The 19,028-nt window shown below is 46.9% G+C and overlaps 1 protein-coding gene across 1 annotated transcript in view; it reads right to left on the bottom strand.

Annotated features, from left to right (window-relative positions):
• The window catches only part of PRDM4 (PR/SET domain 4), a 49,858-nt gene that overhangs the window by 9,472 nt on the left and 21,358 nt on the right, over nt 1-19,028 (bottom strand). Inside the window, exons 4-8 of the mRNA XM_019515326.1 lie at nt 13,281-14,075; nt 10,171-10,320; nt 7,876-7,994; nt 3,414-3,499; nt 800-927 (exon numbers count right to left, since the gene is read on the bottom strand). Of these exons, the coding sequence (XP_019370871.1) occupies nt 800-927; nt 3,414-3,499; nt 7,876-7,994; nt 10,171-10,320; nt 13,281-14,075 (1,278 nt within the window). The remainder of the gene's footprint in view (nt 1-799; nt 928-3,413; nt 3,500-7,875; nt 7,995-10,170; nt 10,321-13,280; nt 14,076-19,028) is intronic.

Below are 19,028 nucleotides of genomic sequence, written 5' to 3'. Positions count from 1 at the left end.
GTGCTATTCAGTAACAGTACAAGGATTGAGTCAAATTCCAGCAGATCTTACTTGATTCTTAATTTCAATGGGAGTTTTGCCTCAATAAGGATTAAATAAAGTCTGGATAAGAATTTTGGAATTTTCTCTCTTGCTATGATCATCAATCAAAAGTATAGCCAGCAGCCACATTCTTGTAAATCTAAAAGAACAAATGGTAGTCAGTTTAAGGTCTCCTTTTGTGCTTGAGTCCTCCAAACCAAAACTGCAAGGCAGACCCAGAAATCCCTTCTTGTTACTAATCAGTGTGGGCACAGATGTGATTCTCAGTTAGGGCATGGAGATGAATGAGGGAAAGCTTGTATCACATCTGGTGCCATACCACTGTCTGTCTGTATAACAGCATTCACTGAAAGCTCTAGGCACTGTGACTGCAAAGTACATCATTATTTATTATGTGGAAATTTTTCTGTGAAGAAAACTACTGTGGGATCTCTTATGACCAGGCAGATCTTCAGACTCTTACACATTTTGCTATCGGCTTTTTGCTATTAGAAGCCCTAAGCAACAGATAACTGAAAAGATATATATCTTCTACTGAAACCTTCTCATCATGATCAGAAAAAAAATAAAGGCTTATTATAGAACAATATAACTATGTTATCTACACCCAACTAATTGTAATTTATAGGAAAACTGTGGCACTCATCACTAAGTTGTGACACAGAACAAAAGAAAATCCCAGTTCAGAAGCACCACAAAAAGGGACTTTGAACTAAACTTTTTCAGCAAAGGCAAGTAAGTGTGCCTTCTTTCTTACCAATCTGTCGAGCATAATCCCGGCTGTAATAAAAAAGCAGCTCATGTTCAGGAGGGATGTCCCGTGATGTGCAAAAATAGATTTTTCCATCATGTGGATAAGCTACCAGATTCTGCTCTTCCCGGTTTCTACATCAACAAAGGAGAGTTAAAAAAGAAATCATAATTGTCATGTTGCAAACAAAACAGGGAGAATTCCCATTTGTATTTTAAAAACAATTCTGCTCATCTGTCATTTCATTATTTCTTTCATTCTTGACTACTAGGGATGATGACATAAAAAGAGAATCTCTTTCTTGAGAGTTCTTCTATTCTTACTGCTTAGTGTTCTATGAAGTCACAAAGCATTGTGACAATTTAACTGTGTTCTGAGGAAGTAACTGACATAATAAATAGCAGATTATGGGTAATAAATTGAAAACCTCTAAAGAACAAATATCTTTTTTCATGCTTTTGCCCCAAAGAAAAAGAAAGAAAAAAAATACATAATGCACAGTAATAGCAAAACCATCTCCAGATATAGACAGAACTTGCTTAAGTTTCCTGGAATGTGATCGTTTATATTAAAAACAATGAAAACAGAGCCCTTTACTGGCCTGGCAGGGAATGGCAGAGGATGAACACTGTACCACATCTCCTGAAGACCTGAGGCCAGTAGCAGTTTCTTGATTCCTACTTGTTAAGACTAACCGTGTAAATGGCAGCAGGCCCATCTAGTATCCCAGATTAACGGAGACAATTCTGCTTTGTTCCTACCAGCCCATTCATGGAGCAATTTTAAAGTGAGACTATTTTCCTTGCAGACTCCCCAACAGACAGAAAGGTACAACTGGGTGTCAGTGCAAGTTAGGAGAAGAGCAGTGAATCCAAGAACAGAGAGATGGGCTTTTTGTCTGCTGGTCCATTTTGATTTGGGACACATTACCAATAAGGGTATAATGTGAAGGGGCAGGTAAATACCATCTTTATTAACTACATAGAAGATGTCAGGGAGAGAGGAGGTGGCAAAAGGCCATTGACTGGTACATCCCGAGACTGGGGGGGGGCCACAATTTGTGGGTGGTAGCATCGGTGTTGTGGCAAGCGGTGACTGCCTGCAGAAGCCAGCAGCGGCATTGGCAGGAGGGGGGAGGGCAGGAGGTTGCGAGTGGTGAGTGGCAACTGTCTGCAGAAGCCAGCAGCGGGGGTGGGGGTGCGCACGAACAGCGACTGCCCACAGAAGCCGGCAGTCAATCTTGGGGGGGGGGGGCATTTGCCCCCCCTACAAGTTGCCTATGCAAAAGGTTGCCACTTTCACTACAAAAAGCAAACTAAAACAAGGGTTTAAACAACTAGATCAGGGGCAGGCAATTATTTTGGCTGGAGGGTCACTTAATGAGTTTTGGTGAGCTGTCGAGGGCTGCAAGAGTAGCCCTGCCCCTTGGCAGGTACTCCGCCTCCTAGTTGCTATCTTGGGACCCGAAATCCCACCCCTACGCCCTGATCTTTGTCACCAGAGGTCCCTCCTCTTGCCCCTGGAAGTATTCCTTTTGGGAGGGGGGGCCTTGTCATCTGAACCAGGAAAAACAAACAAATCATATACTAAATATACTAAAAGTCAAATATCTACTATAACATATTCTAATTTTATTACAAAATTTTTTTGTCATGATTTGCGTTTGTGTACTGTATATTGAGGTGACTGAGTAATAGGTCAAAAATAAAATCTTACTCTTGTATTTTGTATGTGGGGGTGTATTGTAGGGTGTAGGGTTTGTGAGGGTGTGTGGCTGTGTGCGAGGGGCATGTAGGGCATGTTGTGGGGTGTATGTATATGTGTGGGGTTGTGGTGCAGGGTGTGGGTTTGTGGGGTGTGAGGGAGGATCGGGGGCTGCGGGGACCCTCCCCCTACAACAGTGCACAGCTCCTGCCACTAGCTGCAGCAGTAAGCAGGGTCCCTCAGGGCAAATGTACCCTACACAAGCCGCAGGGGGAAAGCCCCACATGATGGAGCTGGCTGCCACCACGGAAGCAGACAACAGGGCTCCCCACCACTTCTGGCAGAGTCCTGGCAGCTGCATGGGGCAGGGAAGGCAGCTGGTTCCATCATTCAGGGCTTCCCCTGGTGGCACGTGCATGCTGGGAACTGCATGTGCGCCGCAGGGAACCCTGCACGATAGATGCAGGTCTGCCTGGCTCTGTGTGCTTTCTGGGTGGGAGCAAAGCATGCAGGCTGGGTGGGGTACAATTAATTGGTGGCTGCCCATGGGCCGGATGAAATTGCCTGGCAGGCTGGATCCGGTCCTTCGGCCATATTTTGCTTGCCCCACTAGATTCAAGTAAATGTTTTGGAGTGGTCCATTGCCACTTAGCTTGTACCGTTTCTACCTTCAAATCTCTTCCCAACCCCATTGCCTTAGCATTTCTTTTTCCCAGTTACAGGTCCAGCTGCCTAGAAATTTCTCAAATGTTCATGTAGTGCCATTCTTCAAGAAGTCAGTAGGGTAGCCCCTGCAGTGGCCTACACATTCACTCCTCACAATTTCCCCTCAGTCTACAGGCAGAAAGACATCAGTCTCACATGGACAGTACCACAGGTTTCAATTCAACTCAGCTGGGGTAAAGATGGCTCTTACCTGGCTTTACGTACAAACATCATCCAGTTACATTCATTTTCATCAGTTGTAATGACACAGAACTCCAGGACGCCATTGTGGTACATCTGACAGAAAAGACAAAACACGTAGCATCGAGATAAACAATGCAAGTGATTTTGGTCAAAGACCAATGCTTTTCTTTAGAGAGGAAATGCTTACCTAGACTGAACAGGGAGCTTTCCTAGCAAGAGATCTCCTTCCACACACCTATTATGTGACTTCTTTGACCAATTCCCTTAACTCTGCTTAGCACAAAAATTCTGACCCCCTACTACAACCTGAGGACCAACACAACTGACACCCCAATCCCTCTTCCGAAAGCTTTTAATTTATTGAATCGCTTTCCCACTCATGCATCGCCTTTCAGCTTCTGACAGAAATACTTTCAGCTGCTGTTCTTACAGTCCAAGCTTATCTCTTTCCAAACATCTACACCAGTGGTTCTCAGCCTTTTTTGTACCAGGACCTATTTGTAAAGATCAATGGCCAGTCCTGCCCCACAGCCCCCTGGCCCTGCCTGTGTCCATCACTCCCGACCCACAGTCCCTGGGCCATGCTGGTACCCCTAACTGCCAACCCCCTTCCCCCCCCCACCTCCCAAGCCTTGCCAGAGAGGGCCCCCAGCTGCCCTCATTGCTCAGGCCAGAGTGGTGGCTGCAGCAGCTTCGGCTCATGTGGGCAGCAGCAGAGCATGTCCGGCCCCAGTATTGGCTAGAGGGAGGAGGAGGGGTGGCCTGTGGCACACCCCCCTACCCTGGGCTGAAGCTGCCATGCTGCACCAGGTAGCTTGGTCATAGACTCTCCTGCCCCCCGAGTACCGTCTCCTGGATGCCCCAGCCCTATGCATACAGGCACTGGGTGCTGCTGGCCTGGCCACAAAGCTTCCTGATGCCCCCAAAGGACCCCCTGCCCCACCCCCTTGCCGTGCTGGAGGGGCAGGCACCTTTCCCCACCTACCCCCCACTGCCCTGCTGCAGCCTCAGCACCTGGCTGTCTTTCCCCAGCACTGGAAGGCACCTGCCCCCCCCTCACAAACCCATCTCCTCCACACGCCCCTGACCCACACACACAGCTCTCCTGCAGACAGACAGTCCCCAAGTCCTGGACCTCCAACCTCCGTTCCCCATAGACTTACCTGCATCCAGCTGCTGGGGCTGCTCCCACCACCCTGCCTGACCACATGCTGGCCACGTGCATATGCACGCGCCGACACACGTATGCCTGTTGCCTCCAAACATCCCAAGCAGCTCCTTGCAGCCTGGAAGGCTGCCAGCCTGCAAGGGGAAACCTATGCTTTCCTGCATTTTTCTGAGACTTGCTCAAGACCCTTTCAAATATTCTTGCAACCCACTTTCAGGTCACAACCCACAGATTGAGAAACACTGATCTGCACCATTCAGCTCAGATATTAACTAGTTTATATTTAAATACTTTTTGAAAAATGGTAACTCACAGTGAGGAAACCTCAGTGACAGACACGAACGAACACAATTCATTTTCATCAAGCAACATGGACTTGTGCTGCAAGCCAGACTTGCTACATGTCAGCTGCAACATTTCTGTGGTCGGGACTGCTCACACCTGGTGCTCTGCTCACTTCCCCTCCCCATTCAAGTAAGCTACTGGATGCAGGGCTGGGCCTGTCATGGCAAAGACTCCCTGGGGGGTGGGAGTGCCATTCTGCTTGCCCCACCTGCCTCCCAGATCTACTACTAGGATAGGGGTTGTGCCTGCCTGGCTATTCCTGCCCTCGAAAAAATTCCTGGTGTGGGGAGTGGTTCTGGTGCCCCTTGCATGATGGCAGTAATTACCTTATCACCAAGGATCCAGTTTTTTCCATTTGTGGCCAAAAAACATGGTTTTTCTCCTTTAAAGGAGAAAAAGGCAGGAAAACGTGGGTTTCCCTCTGCAGGCTTGTAGAGTTCCAGCCTGCAAGAGACTGCTTGGGGAAACAGGATGCAGGGGGTGCCATGTGTATGTGCACCCGTGGCGATGCGTAGGAGGTGCATGGGGGTGCACGTGCACCCTGAGAGGGCTGGTGCATTGCCTGCTTAGGTGATGGGCAGGGGGAGCAGGCAGGCGTGCCGGTGTCCCGCCTGCGAGTGCTAGCTGGGGAGTGGGGGCACCAGAAGCACTGCTGGCACTTCTGGGAGCACCACTGGGACTTCTGGGTGGCCCACTTGCCCTTCCAGGTCAGCATGATTGGCTGTGGGGCCCCCGACAGTTGCTGACTGGCCGCTAGGGGGGCATGTGCCCCACCTGACTCAGAAGGCACCAGTCGCCCATGCGTGCACACGCATGTGACCAACAATACAGCCAGGCAGCAGTGGACAGCAGCTCCATCAGATTCTTGCAGGTAAGGCTATGGGTAGCGGGGAGGGGGTATAGGTGATGTGTGGGGGTTGGGGGGAGCAGAGACGATGTGTGTGGGATAGACTGAGGCAGCCACAGTGAGGGAGTGGAGCTGGATTGGTGGTTGGGAGTGCTGCCCAACTGCCTAGGGCTGGAATACACGACGGCAGGGCCCAACTTGGGGAGCAGCACAGAGACACAGGCAGCTTGTCTTGCGGGCTGGCTCCCCACCACTGCATGCACGCCTGGGGAGGGGTCAGGCACCAGAGGCAACGTGTCAGGGGAGAAGGGGGGAGGGACACATGCCCCCCAGATTTGTGCATGGGATGCAGCAGGATGCAGGATGCTCATTGTGAGGCTTGAGGCTCCATGCACTGCTGCCTCCTCCCAGGGGTTCTTCATGGCCCAGCAGAGGGGACCTGGCACAGGAAGGCAATGGGGTGGGGAGGCTTGGTGTTGTTGCTGCTCTTACCACTACTGGGAGCCCTAAGCCAGCCATGCCACCATGGTGAGGTTCCCCTACCATGCCAGGAGCAGCGGGGGTGGCAGTGTGGAGTTGTGCCCTCCACCCCCTGCTGCTGCTGGGTGGGCAGTGGCCACCTCACCATGGCAACGCAGCTCGTGCAGGGCAGCAGTAGTGGCAGTGAGCCTCCCCACCCCACTCCACCCTCCCATGCCAGGTCCTGACTGCTGGGCCACGGAGGCTCCCATGGGGAGGGCAGCAAGGGAAGGAGTCCCGAGTCCTGTAGCCCGCATCTTCCCCTGCCCCCCACAGGCTCTGGTCAGCTCCACTCCTGCCATGCCACCTACAGGGGGGGAAAGTGGGGGAACTGGGCTCCATACTCCACCTACAGCAGCTGCTGGGTTCCACAGCCCTGGCAGCTGGGCCCCCCACCTCCCCTCTGGCAGGGCAGGGAGCTGCAGGTCAGAAGTTAGGGGCTGTAAGTTGGGAGTGAAGGGCACCAGTAGGTACAGTGAGTTGCAGGCTGGGAGGCACGGGCACCAGCAGGGCTGGGTAGGCAGGGGGCTGCAAATCAGGAGTGAGGGCATGGGTAGGGCACCGGCATATCGTGGCTGTTCAGAACCACAAAGCAGGGGGGAGGACAGCTGCAGCTGGACTTGTGCCCTGGTAAGTGAAGGTGCATGGGAGCTATGATTTTCCATGATAAAAAAAACCAAAATCAAACACCAAAATATATATGTATTTAGGATTTATTTTATTATAATAACTGAGACACTATGAAGCCCCCTGTGGTTCAGTGGTAAAATCATTGTCTACCACACAGGAGACATGGGTTTGATACCCACATGCTTATACAACTACAGCCACTGAGGCGCCAAACGTCTGGACTTGGTCTAGCCTTTGGATTCTGCCTCAGTGGCCTAAAGTGGGGGATGAAAGGTCTGGGCAACCTCCACTCCTCCATACCACTGCCTAGATATGTGTGTCAAAGTTCAGGGTGACCTCTCATGCATACACCATGATCCAGAAGGATGGATGGCTGCCATCTAAGGCACTGGTAGGCTTCCAAATTGCTTTAAATGTGTAAATAGATCAATAAAACACTGTGTTCAACTGATACCTACATATATAGTGGCACTTCATTTTGATCACAGAAAAATGCAGATTTGTGGGGTTTTAATCAGAGAAATTTGGAGGGTTTTTTTAATCAGAGAATATGGGATTTTTAAACTGAGAAAACCAGGATCCCTGTTTATCACTTCTATAGGGACTCTGACCAACTGTGGTGTAAACAAACCACTACTTCCGTGGCAGTTCAAATGACAACGCAGTGTTCAAAACCACAAGAATGTTGGAAGCCACAAGGCCATACGTTATCTAGCCTAGCTGTTGACTGAAGCATGTTCTGTTACATGTCAGGCCCAACTGGTAGTATATACCTCACGTAATATCAGCTGGCATCTGTGGCCTGGCATAGGACCTACTGTATAGTAGATTTAAAAAAAATAGTCAATATAGTCCTCATTTTTGGGTGGAGGAGGAAGAAGATTGAATCCATGTCCTGGATAAAACTACCACACTAGCAACTTTGACAATAGCACAGGACTTGGGGAAACATATACTAACCTTCCATATATGATTGGTTGCCTTATCTGTCCAATCTGCTACTTCCATAGAATGACTTTGCTGCCCAATCAGTGGTCCAAAGCAAGTCCTCACGGGAATGGTTTCTCGAGTCCACACACCTGTCAGCAAAAAAATCAAAATCTGTATGAACAGTTACGCAAACAACCAATAAAAGTACAGCAGAAAGGTGTGGTGTTTGACAAATAATGCTCCGAGGGTTACATCTGAGCATTAGACTATAAAAGCCTCTCTTCCACAAATCAAACACAATTACTGCAGGAACAAGAATGGCCATCCTCACAGGACACTAGTAGAAGCCTAACTGCAACAACTACTTTGTTGCAATTATAGTACTTGTTTTGGCTTTCAAATGCAAGTCACTTACTTTCAGGTAAGCTGTAGGACTAAGGTCCTGCCTACTTCTATCCATTAAAATTTCCAAAACGCTTTCTGCAGAAGCAGAATTCTAATCATTCTAATTTCAGTAACTACATTTTGCCTACCTAATCCCCAGGAATTTCCAGAATTGTTGCTGGGCATTGTTAAGCAGCTTCTGTATTTCTCCCCAGAGGCAGCTGTATTTCTGTCATGGGCAGAGGAATTCCTGCATGCATATTATTTATTATTAAACACTTACATTTATAGGTCCAAACCAATATACTGAATAGCTTTCAAGAATAAAGTGAAAATTAGTGCAGCTCACATAGAACAGGAGTAATCTGCTCCTGACAGGATGCATCTCTAAGCGAACTAGCAATCACATTCTCTTCTAACTGAAGTTTCCATATAACTTTAAGCCCCTTGTTTTAATGTGTTGCACTCTCCAGATAACAAAGGCAAGATTTATAGTAATGAAGTCCATTTTAAATGGAATGGTCACAACCTAGATGCAGAACAGGTGGGAAAAATGGGTCTTGAACAGTTCTGCTTCCAGAAGATAACCAAACCTGCAAACCTAGCTAGCAAATGGTAGATCAACTTCACTTCCTCTATATCTTTCGATTGTTTCCCAACATCCTACAACAGTCTTCAATGAATGTCTTACGTAACTTAACTGTTACTCACTTTAGGCTTATCAAGTTCCAACAGCCAGATGCTGGGAAAGTTACTTAACTGCTCTATCTGAATTTGATTAAATGGAGACTTGAATATGGTTCTGTCCACAAAAGAAGAGTTCAAGCAGGGTGATGACTAGCAACATTGCCCATATCAAGAGATAAAATGTCATATTATCATCTGATGTAAATTGGCGTGGCTTTCCTGACTTCGGCATACCTTTGGAGATTTACACTGCCTATGGATTTGGTTTTATTTAAGGAGTCATCTAATGCCAACGTCTTTCAGAAATACTTGCTCTTTGCTCTTCCAAACACTGACAACCCCCCTCAAAACAGAAAAATACTACCTCAAACGAGAAGCCTTAAGTTATTTTTATGTATATTTCAGTTACTATGGCTGTGTAAAACTTTCAGCATTGAAAGTAGAATATGTTTTGCCTAGAAAGGATTAATATATGCCTTATTTATAACTGTATACTTACAACTCCCAAGATAAACACGCCTCCTATTCTAAGATCTGTCTAAACTAGGCTTTGAAAATATATTGTTGGAAGAGACTAGTAAACATAGCTGGAAAGGACAGTGTAATGTATGCAAAGGAAGAAGAGTTAAGGGCATATTCACACATCTCCTTCCAATCCCAGGTCCACCGCTGACAAAATAAGCTGCTTGTGGGTAGGTACGCTATAAGCCAACAACTAGCAACGGAAAGAGTTCAGGGCAGCCTGATAATGCCTATGGAAGGGCCCTCAAGTGTTCTCTTAGCCTCTCACAAGTCACCTACACCTCCTATCACCTATGCTGTCCCAAATGGAGCCAAGTAGCAGTGAGTGGAGGGGCTTTTTTTTTATTTCCAGCAGAGACCTCAGGGTCAGGAGAGAAGCCATATAAACATGACTACAAAGACCTCACTCCTATCCTCCTTTCCTCACTCCTATCATGCTTCAACTCAACATCTTAACACATGATAACACGCACACAGTCTTACCTACATAACACATGCATTACTGCCAAGCATGTTCACCCCACCTTTACATCCCAGTTTAAACAAAATCTAAAAGATGACCACAAAACAAGATGTTTAATTTAAGCTATCCTGGTGACTTCTGGAGAAACATTTTTGGAGCTACCTTAATGTGCAAAATCGTTCTCCATAGTATCTTGGCTGTGCTAAGATCACAGAAGTCTGGTTGGTTTTGTATGGCTTTGTAGAGATGCACAGTAACCGGATGCTTACCAACTTCAGCTCCCATGATAGACTGCCGTAGAACGAGCTGTTTTGGGAGGGAAAGCCTTGCTCGGCTCTCTATTGGGGTGTCAGGAACAAAGGTAACAGGACCATGATCTGGGCAGTCTGATGGGTACGCCTTGTCACACAGTGTGCACCCTGTTGGTGGGGGAAAAGGACAGCACAGACCAGTGAGATATCATGTACCACCTAGAAATCTCCAGATATCACCTAGATATCACAGTACCACTAGGAAGTCTCAGGTGAAACCAGGGTTCCTTTGCACTCTGCCCTCTACAAATATATTTTAAGATACTTTTCCTGCCAAAGATCCTACAATTTAATTAGATAAGACAAAACAATGAGGAAGGAAGAAACTAGCATGATATCTTCTTTATAGATGATGAATGAAGGCAATTAAAAGTAAGCACTTTACAGAACGTCACCTAGGAATTCTGTAACAAGGTGGAAAGGAAGAAACTCCTATCCCAACATGACCCCACAGGTAGCTTCTAACTAGTTATCTCATCAACTTAACTGGATTTTAAACTAAGTAAGATTAATATGATGTTACAGTCAAGAAGGGAGAATTATATAAGAGTGGCCCCATCACACCCAGCCCAGGTCTGGTCCTGAGATGCCTCTGTCTACTCAACTAACTTAACAAGTTTTTCTAAATGTATTTTACAGTGACAATACAGCAATAGGAAAGGGACTGACAGCCTATTCTTTTGTATCCCCCATTAGCATTAAGAGGACAGAGTTCTGACAGCAGCATCCTTGTAACTAGTACTCATGTATATGGATTTCATTTCAGATTACAAATAGAGTTGGCTTTGCTGCTGGTTATTAAAAAACCCCACCTCTTAAACTTGTTTCTTATTAGATTGGCTGAATTTACACAGAAATTGCTTATATGCATAGAATTTTATTTTTTGGTCAAGGGAGACCAAGTCTCCATGACTCTCCCATTTCATTCTCCCCTTGCTATTTACTTCTCTTTTAAGGTCTTGGAGCACAAATAATTTCACTCAAACAGAAAAACTTGAAACTCCCATTGAAGAATTTATTAGAAAAACTTTAAACTGTACGAATGATAATGTGCGTCCAAAAACACTCAAAGTAAATTCTGATATGTATTACTCCATCAAAATGTTATGGAATTCTACTGAAAATTAACTCATTGAATGGCAGCATTGGAACTGGATGGGAATAAATTAGAGAGAAGCCCTAGATCAGATTATTTTATACTGCACTCGATTATCAGAACTAAAGCTGCCACCTCTATTTCATTATAAGCAAAGCTGACAATCCTCATTCAGCGAGGCTCTTTAATCCCTTATCTCTCCACCTGTGAAGCTGAAATCTTGAAGAAAAAGAAGGTAATTCTAATGGCAGATCTAGAGAGATCTTAAAGTGAACAGGCTGTGGCAGTAGTGTAAGGGGGAGCACCAGCCCTAAGTGCTGACCTTTGAGGTGGGAAGACAAAAAGAACAGTGGTTGCTTTTCTGGCACTGCCCCAAATGTGGCTCCTGCCCAGGGCACCCAAGTGCCCAGTTACATCACTGGGCTATGGGCCAAATCGTAAGCAGTGCCCCCACAAACAGTCGCATTTATTTCTTTGGGCTTAACTGTAGTGGAAGGCACAATTCAGTGGGGTAGATCCTCAACTAGTGTACAGTGTCATGGTTCTAGTGAAGTCAATGGGGAGAGGGAATTGCTCCCAATGGCAGTACTGGTATGAAAAGCTGGACCCATCTGAATTACCATATTATTTACTACACAATTCTAAACACATTGGTTGCTGAGCAGATAAGTTAGTATTAAAACAGATTATTGTGCAAGAATGACACTCAGGTCTAAAGCAGAAGTAGTAATAGGGACCCTGCAACAACTTAAATAGATCTGACAGGAGTGAAGATTAAAACAAAAAAAAAAGAAAAAAAAGGAGCGTTTGCTTTAGAATCACAGTGTTTATGGTTTTTTGTAATTGAACAATCGCATCTTGAAACAGAACAGGTGAGAAATGCTACTGCCCACTCTGCATCTGAACATCTGCACTTCTGCCTGGAGATGCTGCTCTCCCATAGCTCTCACAGCCAGTGCATGTAGGTGGTTGGGTGGGTAAAGTGGAAAGGGGAATCAAGCTCTAACTGAATTGTTGTTTCCTCCTGGCTTTTATATACCTGCCCACAAATTATTGTATTTGGAAGTGAAAATGTGTACGTTTTGCTTGGGAAAGTTTTTTTGTACAAGGACAAAGATCCTGGCTGGGAGCACAACAATATTATGTCATGGACCATAAAGACTACAACAATTGGGGAAAAAAGGTGTAGAGTGGGAATAATCAGATGGACCAAATCCTGGCAGGGATGGAAGAGTAACCAACTCACCGCAGAAGTTCAGAAGAGACATCACAAAATTGGTCAAGCCATTTATTTTTTAAAAGATGTCTGTGTGCTCGGCAACAGAGGGCAGCATGCATTTCTCAATAAGGGTATCAACCTATTTTCATAAGAAAATTAAAATTTTCCTCATGTATGAAACCCATCAGATTGAAGTTAATACTTTTACTGTAGGGAAGGACAACTAAAAAAACCCACTGGTGTTTGGCCATGATTTGTATATTCAAATGGAAGAATTCTCAGTTCCTTTCCTTCCTCTTTTCAGTATTTTCTGTTAAGTGCCATATTTGTATTTTTCATATGGTTTAATAAGACCTTTACAAAACCAATCTACTTTATAATATGTATACACACACACACGTGGTATAATTACATCTTTTTTGGTAAAGAAGTTCACCAAATACAGTTCTCTTTAAAATAAGAAATCCACAAAAGCCCAAAAGTTTGTAAGTAATTAAGCATCCAATCTCCAGGCAGCACAGGAAGTTGGGTAGTGAATGATGTTAAACTGATGTCCCATCATGCCTAGGTATTGGAAGTTTAATCCTCAATTTAGACACTCCAACTTTTGTGGATTTAATCCTATGGCTTTAACAGATTGTCCCAACCAGAAATCTATACAGCTGGCTGCAAGACAGTCTCCATATCACACCTTTCTGTAGTTGAACTATACATGTTACCCCAGAGCAGAAGTGACCACACCAACACACTCACATATGGTAAACAAGGTAGCCATATTCTCTTTGTTTGAATTGGAGTCTTCCATTTGCAGCGATGATGGTACAAAGGCGAGATTGTCTGAAGACACATCCACATGGCTTGGTCCCATGGCTACTTCCTGGTTTATGGAAGACACTGCCACGGGCTCGAGACTGAGGCCCACTTCATGCAAGGAGACAGAGTCCAGGGAAGCTAGGTTGTGTGAGGTAGAGAGTGCCACGCTCACAGAGTTGGTGCTCATGGCCACGGTATGAATAGAGTCACTTAGTGTGCTGTCTGATATTGCGCTTACCCGTCCGGCAATGTGGTCAGGCTCCATGACAACAGGAAGCTCCAAAGTGCTACCATGCATTGGTATGACACCACTATGTCCTACTGCATCTGAAGCCAGGTTGTTACCCACTGTGTCTACAGTTAATGCTTCATGATTCCTGGAGCCATTTGGGATTTGAGAATGATCCCCAGCTACATCATCCATTGTCAGCTCCTCAGCCATGCCATCAGTAGAGATTGGGCTGGTTACCCTTGAAACGCTCTCCATGGTTATTGTAGTATCCAATGCTACCTCGTGGCTGTCACTAGGATGTAGGCTTTGAACACCATGTGTGTTCACTGTGCGGGAGTCCATGGAGACAATCCCAGGTTCAAGCCCCACAGTTCCAGTGGACTGGTAGGGATCTAGGGCTGAAGGATTATTGGAGACAGATAATGCTGGATTGCTATCAACATTTATAGTGTTGGGGTGGATGTACTGAGGTGGAGGTCTGTCAGCTAAGTAAGATAAGATACCTGGTGGAAGGGAAGAAAAAGGGGGAGGGAGGGGAAGAAAAAGAGAAAGTTTACAGTACTAGTTTTTAAATACTAAAAAAATAAGTTACGGTTACAATGCATTTCAGCACGCTACATTAACGTCAGTGTGCATTAAATCTAATTACTGGTTTCACGTGCCCATGACATTTATTTTCAATTAAAAATACACATTTTAGCCAGTTCTGCAAGTGCAGTTTAAATCTGTAAGATTGTGGTAAATCATCTTTGCTACTTCCCATCCACCAAGCCAAGGACAGACAGATGTAACATTTGTAGCACTGCAAATGCCTTTAAAGTACTCCAGAAGTGAGGAGACAGGCATCACCTGCTGCTGAAGTGCTTCGATTCAGCTCAATCCACCTCAACAATGACCCTGGGTAAATAGGAACAACTTTGAAGTGCTTCATTTGCATCCTCCAGCAGAGTGAGACAGAGATTTGGTCAGTATGCTGGCAACCTACAGAAACTCTGTTCCATACCCCCTCGCTACTCCAAAGCAATGCATCTGTGACTGTCTCTGAATTTGACTGCATCAGGGTCAAAGAAGTGTGTAACCATGTACATTTACAACTAGCCTCAAAAGTAGGCCATTCCTACCATTTGCTGACCACCCGTCCAGAAACTCAGCTTTTTGAGTGGAGCAGTCTCAAGAGCCCACTTGGTGCCACACCAACAACCTGTGCCAAGAACATGTGCACGTGCCTCCGTCACATCTGCTAAATGGCTTGAGCACTGGAGGTGGGGAGAAGCCACAGACATTCCTTCCAGCTGGATAAGGAGACCCCTCCCAGTGCTCCCTAAATATGAGTCATTGTAACCAGGCTGTATACAAATGGATAGCAGCTGACATAGCACCTCATGGTTGTAACCACTACTGACATCAGTGTGACACCAAGGGGAAGATATTCGAGGCACCAGACAGGACAGCCTGAGATGCTTGCTGTATATCAGGTGCCCAGTAGGTATCAGAAAGAGCTCTCTTGTATGCTAGCCAAGGGTAACTCCACTAAGACCCACTTCATCACCAATTCTGGGGTGAACTCAGAGCCTTCTGATGACAGTGATGTGGCTTAGCAGGACTGCAAGGAACTTCCATTCCTTACTTGGCTCAGGAACCTCTCCAAGAAGAACCACTTATCTTTCAGTTTGGGACTGCCAAACAAGAGACACCAGCCATCAGGACATAACAGCTTGGCAGCCACTGACAGATCCTGGAGCACCCGCCCTCTCCCCCGACCATCCCCACTGGCCTCAAGCATTCATCCTCTCGGAGCCACCTGGAGGGAATGTTTGCACAGCTGAGCATAGGACCAGTTGGTGAGTAGCAATACACCAACACTGTGACAGCATCATTAGACAACCTGTCCTCTCATCCCCCTTACATAAGGAAGAACTTCTTCTCTGTAAAGGTAACTAGAACTGGGAATACACTCCCAGCAGAGGTGATGCAGTCTCCATCCATGGAGGTGTTCAAGAGGGGGCTGGATAAACACCTCGTTGAGCTAGTCTGAGCTTATTAACCTCCTGCCTATGGCAGGGGACCAGACCTAATGATCTTCCAGATCTCTTTTGGACTACTGATCCTATGATTCCTACCACACATCCACAGCCACCCAAGGGCCAGGATGCACCCACACATGCCAACCTGCAGGCCCATGGTGATGGGTTAGTGAGAGGTGGAGAATTCAAAGCCATTCCGAGGTGGGTTGCTGTGTTAACCTGAGAGGGGAAGGGCAGAGAGAGACCGACAGGTGGTCATGCAGGCACCTTGGGAGCGCAGCTACGTCCTATGCCATGAGGGGAGAGGAGCACAAGCGATCCCCACTGATGCACAGGTATGCCTGTGTGCTCATGCCAATTCCTAAGTTGGTTGCAGCTCTCCCACTGGGCCCCTTCACACGCCATTCATTTGGGCCAGATGGGTGCTAATTTTGCATTTTTGGGAGGCAACAATAGAGAACTCTGTGGAAAGCTGAGCCAGGCCACTAAAGCATAGTTTGGGAATTTACTCACCACTGTCACTTAATTCACATAAGGACAACTTAGCCTCTCTCATCTTTACAGAGGTTTGCATGGCCCATTCCCCAGGGGCGGGTAGGAATAAGTACAGATCTCTCCTCCCTTCCCATTCCCCTTCTACAATCAACAGCTACTCCAACAAGGACTCTGAAAAGTGAACCCCCCATAGGTACCACCCCACTGTCCCTGCCATCATGCTGCATTGGGTGACATTTCTCTTATGGGAGAGGTCAAATCCACCTACCCACCATCATCCTCTGCAGCCCCTCTCTCCTGACATAGGGAATGCCTAGTTGGCAACTAACACAAAGGATACAGTAAAATACAATAAAATTGAAGAACCATCACCCCCTCCTACTTTCACTGCTCTAGGCCACCTGTGGAGACAGGCCTATTCCTCCTTCTCCTCCACTCCTACACCTGCACATGAATCACTAAACCAGGAGGACAGTAAGAAGCCCCTAGCTCTTACTGAGCTAGCAAACCAGCCAACACAGAGTGGTCATATAAAAACCTAGTCCTGTTCCCTGCTCCTGACTCCACTGCTTGACCAGCAGAGCACGGAGCAGTGGAAGGGCAGTGGTAACAAGTAGGAAGAGAGAGATTTGCATTTCTTACAGCACAAAGTAGAATCTGGCAGTCAACCTGCTTGGCCATCTCTCCCTTACTGCTACTAGCTTAAATGTCATGGTTAGTTTATGGGCTGCAGCTCCAGCATGATGGTGTCCTGGCAATAGAAGGAGGGCTCCTGGAGCTTTCCTGACAGTGGATGGCATGCAGCATCGGGGAGTCCAGGCTTGGGCAGGAGGTAGCAAGGCCCATGGGTTCATCTGATTGTAGTCAGTGGTAGAATTTCACAGGGTTAGCAGGGAGACCTCACATAAGTGGTGCACAGGGTCTTCTGCAAGCTGAGACTGGGCCATGGAGCAGCTTTCTCTGCTAGCAACTTCAGCATGTCGCTAGCACTCTGTACAGCTGCTGAGGAACTTGCTGTGCCAGGTACATATCCATGTTTTATTGCTGCCCAGCCATTAGTGGGCAGGTCCTGAAGCTTCCTTTCGAGGTATGAAGTCAGTTCAACACTCACTACAGAAAGGTACCCTCTTTTCAGTGACACTAACTTTGTTGGATCTTCCAAGCAGCAAGGTCCTGGGGCAACCCTTTCATTCATGGGGCCAGAGCTATGCTGCCCAGTCCCCACTAGTGCTGCACCACAGCAAATTATTTTGCCCAGCCCCCAAACAGGGTCACACTAGGGTCAGGTCCCAATCCAAAAATCTATGCCTCCTAGCCCCAAAAATCTGCACACCTAACCCAGTTCAGCGCTTAAAAGAATAGCGCCAACACCTGACCATCCTAATTTCATAGAACACCCACCCAGAGATGCACCTTCAGCCCATGTTCTCATTCCCCTTTCCATGGCCAAACCTTCCCTTTGCCCTCACAGCCACACCAGGAACAGGCCCCATACCTTCCTCCACGAGTATACTCCCAACCCCACCTCACCTACTCTGCTCCCACCCACCAGCCTTTGCTACTGCCAGGACCTGAACCTCTTATCCTCACCTGAGCACCAGCTCAAGACCCCTATCCTCTGGGGAGGATTTGGGGACAGGAGAGCAAGAACAGCTCCTTTCTTCTCATTGTATCTTGGGATTTTTGTCCAGAGCCAGCACGATGGTGTGGAACTCAAGACCCTTCAATCCCTCTGTACAACACAGAAATATGCTGCCTCACCATCCAACACCCAAAGAGCCCCTCCCACTATGGGAAACGCTGAGCACAGCCTAGCAGGACAAGGTCTCTCTCAGTGTGCCTGCTTTTCTCCCTTTCCTTAATCTGGCTAATACATCGCCCCCAATTCACCCCATCTGTGGCTCACAAATCACTCCATTTGGTTTTGGTTTAAAGCACACATTTTAATGTTTGAAGCATTTGTCAATCAGAAGAACTTTTTAATAAGGCAGTATACAAATTGTTCCAGGCTTTGATTGGCTTACAGTATCTTGAAGCCCCGCAACTCTGGATGTAGTTTTTCAGGGCGCCCCCCTCCCAAGAATGCCCTGATGGTTGATGTGTTGTGGGACCCAGCCTTGGGTGCCTGATACTAGCTTGCAAGCTTCTGGGTCTTTGCTGCCTAGACCTGTGAAATGGCATAAGTTAAAATGACCATCCAGGATAGGTAGAGTTTAGTAGCATCTAGGTTTACTCAGAGTGCCCTTCACTGTGCCCAGAAACGCCCAAAGGTGCACTCTAGTCATCCAATAGCTGCTCAGCTAGTATTGAACAGTTCCTTCCTGGGATCCAAGGGCTTAGTTGGGCTTCATGAGCCACAGGAAGTGTGGGTAATGTGCACAGGGGGAAGGGAACAAAGGAAAAAAAAGATCACTTTCTCCAGCTTCACAGAATCATCTAAGTCAGGTCGGAAGGGACCGTGTAGATCTTCAAGTTCAACCCCCGCCTGTGCAGGAGAAAAACTGGGCTCAAATGACTCTAGCCAGGTAGGCATCAAGCCTCTTCTTAAAGACCCCCAGGGTAGGAGCCAGCACCACTTCCCTTGGAAGTTGGTTCCAGATCTTAGCCGCCCTAACTGTGAAGCAGTTCTTGCAGATGTCTAATCTAAACCTACCCTCCAACAACTTGTGGCCATTATTCCTTGTTATACCAGGGGGCGCTAGGGGAAACAAGGTCTCTCCCAAACCCTTCTGGTCCCCCCTAGTGAGTTTACAGACAGTCACCAGGTCCCCCCTCAGCCTTCTCTTGTGAAGGCTGAACAGATTCAGGTCCTGCAGCCTCTCATTGTAGGGTCATGCGGGTGGCCCTCCTCTGGACCCTTTCAATGTTGTCCACAATCCCCCCTGAAGTGGGGCGCACAGAACTGGACACAGTACTCCAGCTGTGGCCTGACCAGTG

The sequence above is a fragment of the Gavialis gangeticus genome, unplaced genomic scaffold (assembly GCF_001723915.1).
Source record: "Gavialis gangeticus isolate Ggan-Ray unplaced genomic scaffold, GavGan_comp1, whole genome shotgun sequence".
In the NCBI taxonomy this organism is placed as follows: domain Eukaryota; kingdom Metazoa; phylum Chordata; order Crocodylia; family Gavialidae; genus Gavialis; species Gavialis gangeticus.
Note: the sequence above shows the minus strand (reverse complement) of the source record. Positions and strands in the feature narration are given on the sequence as shown.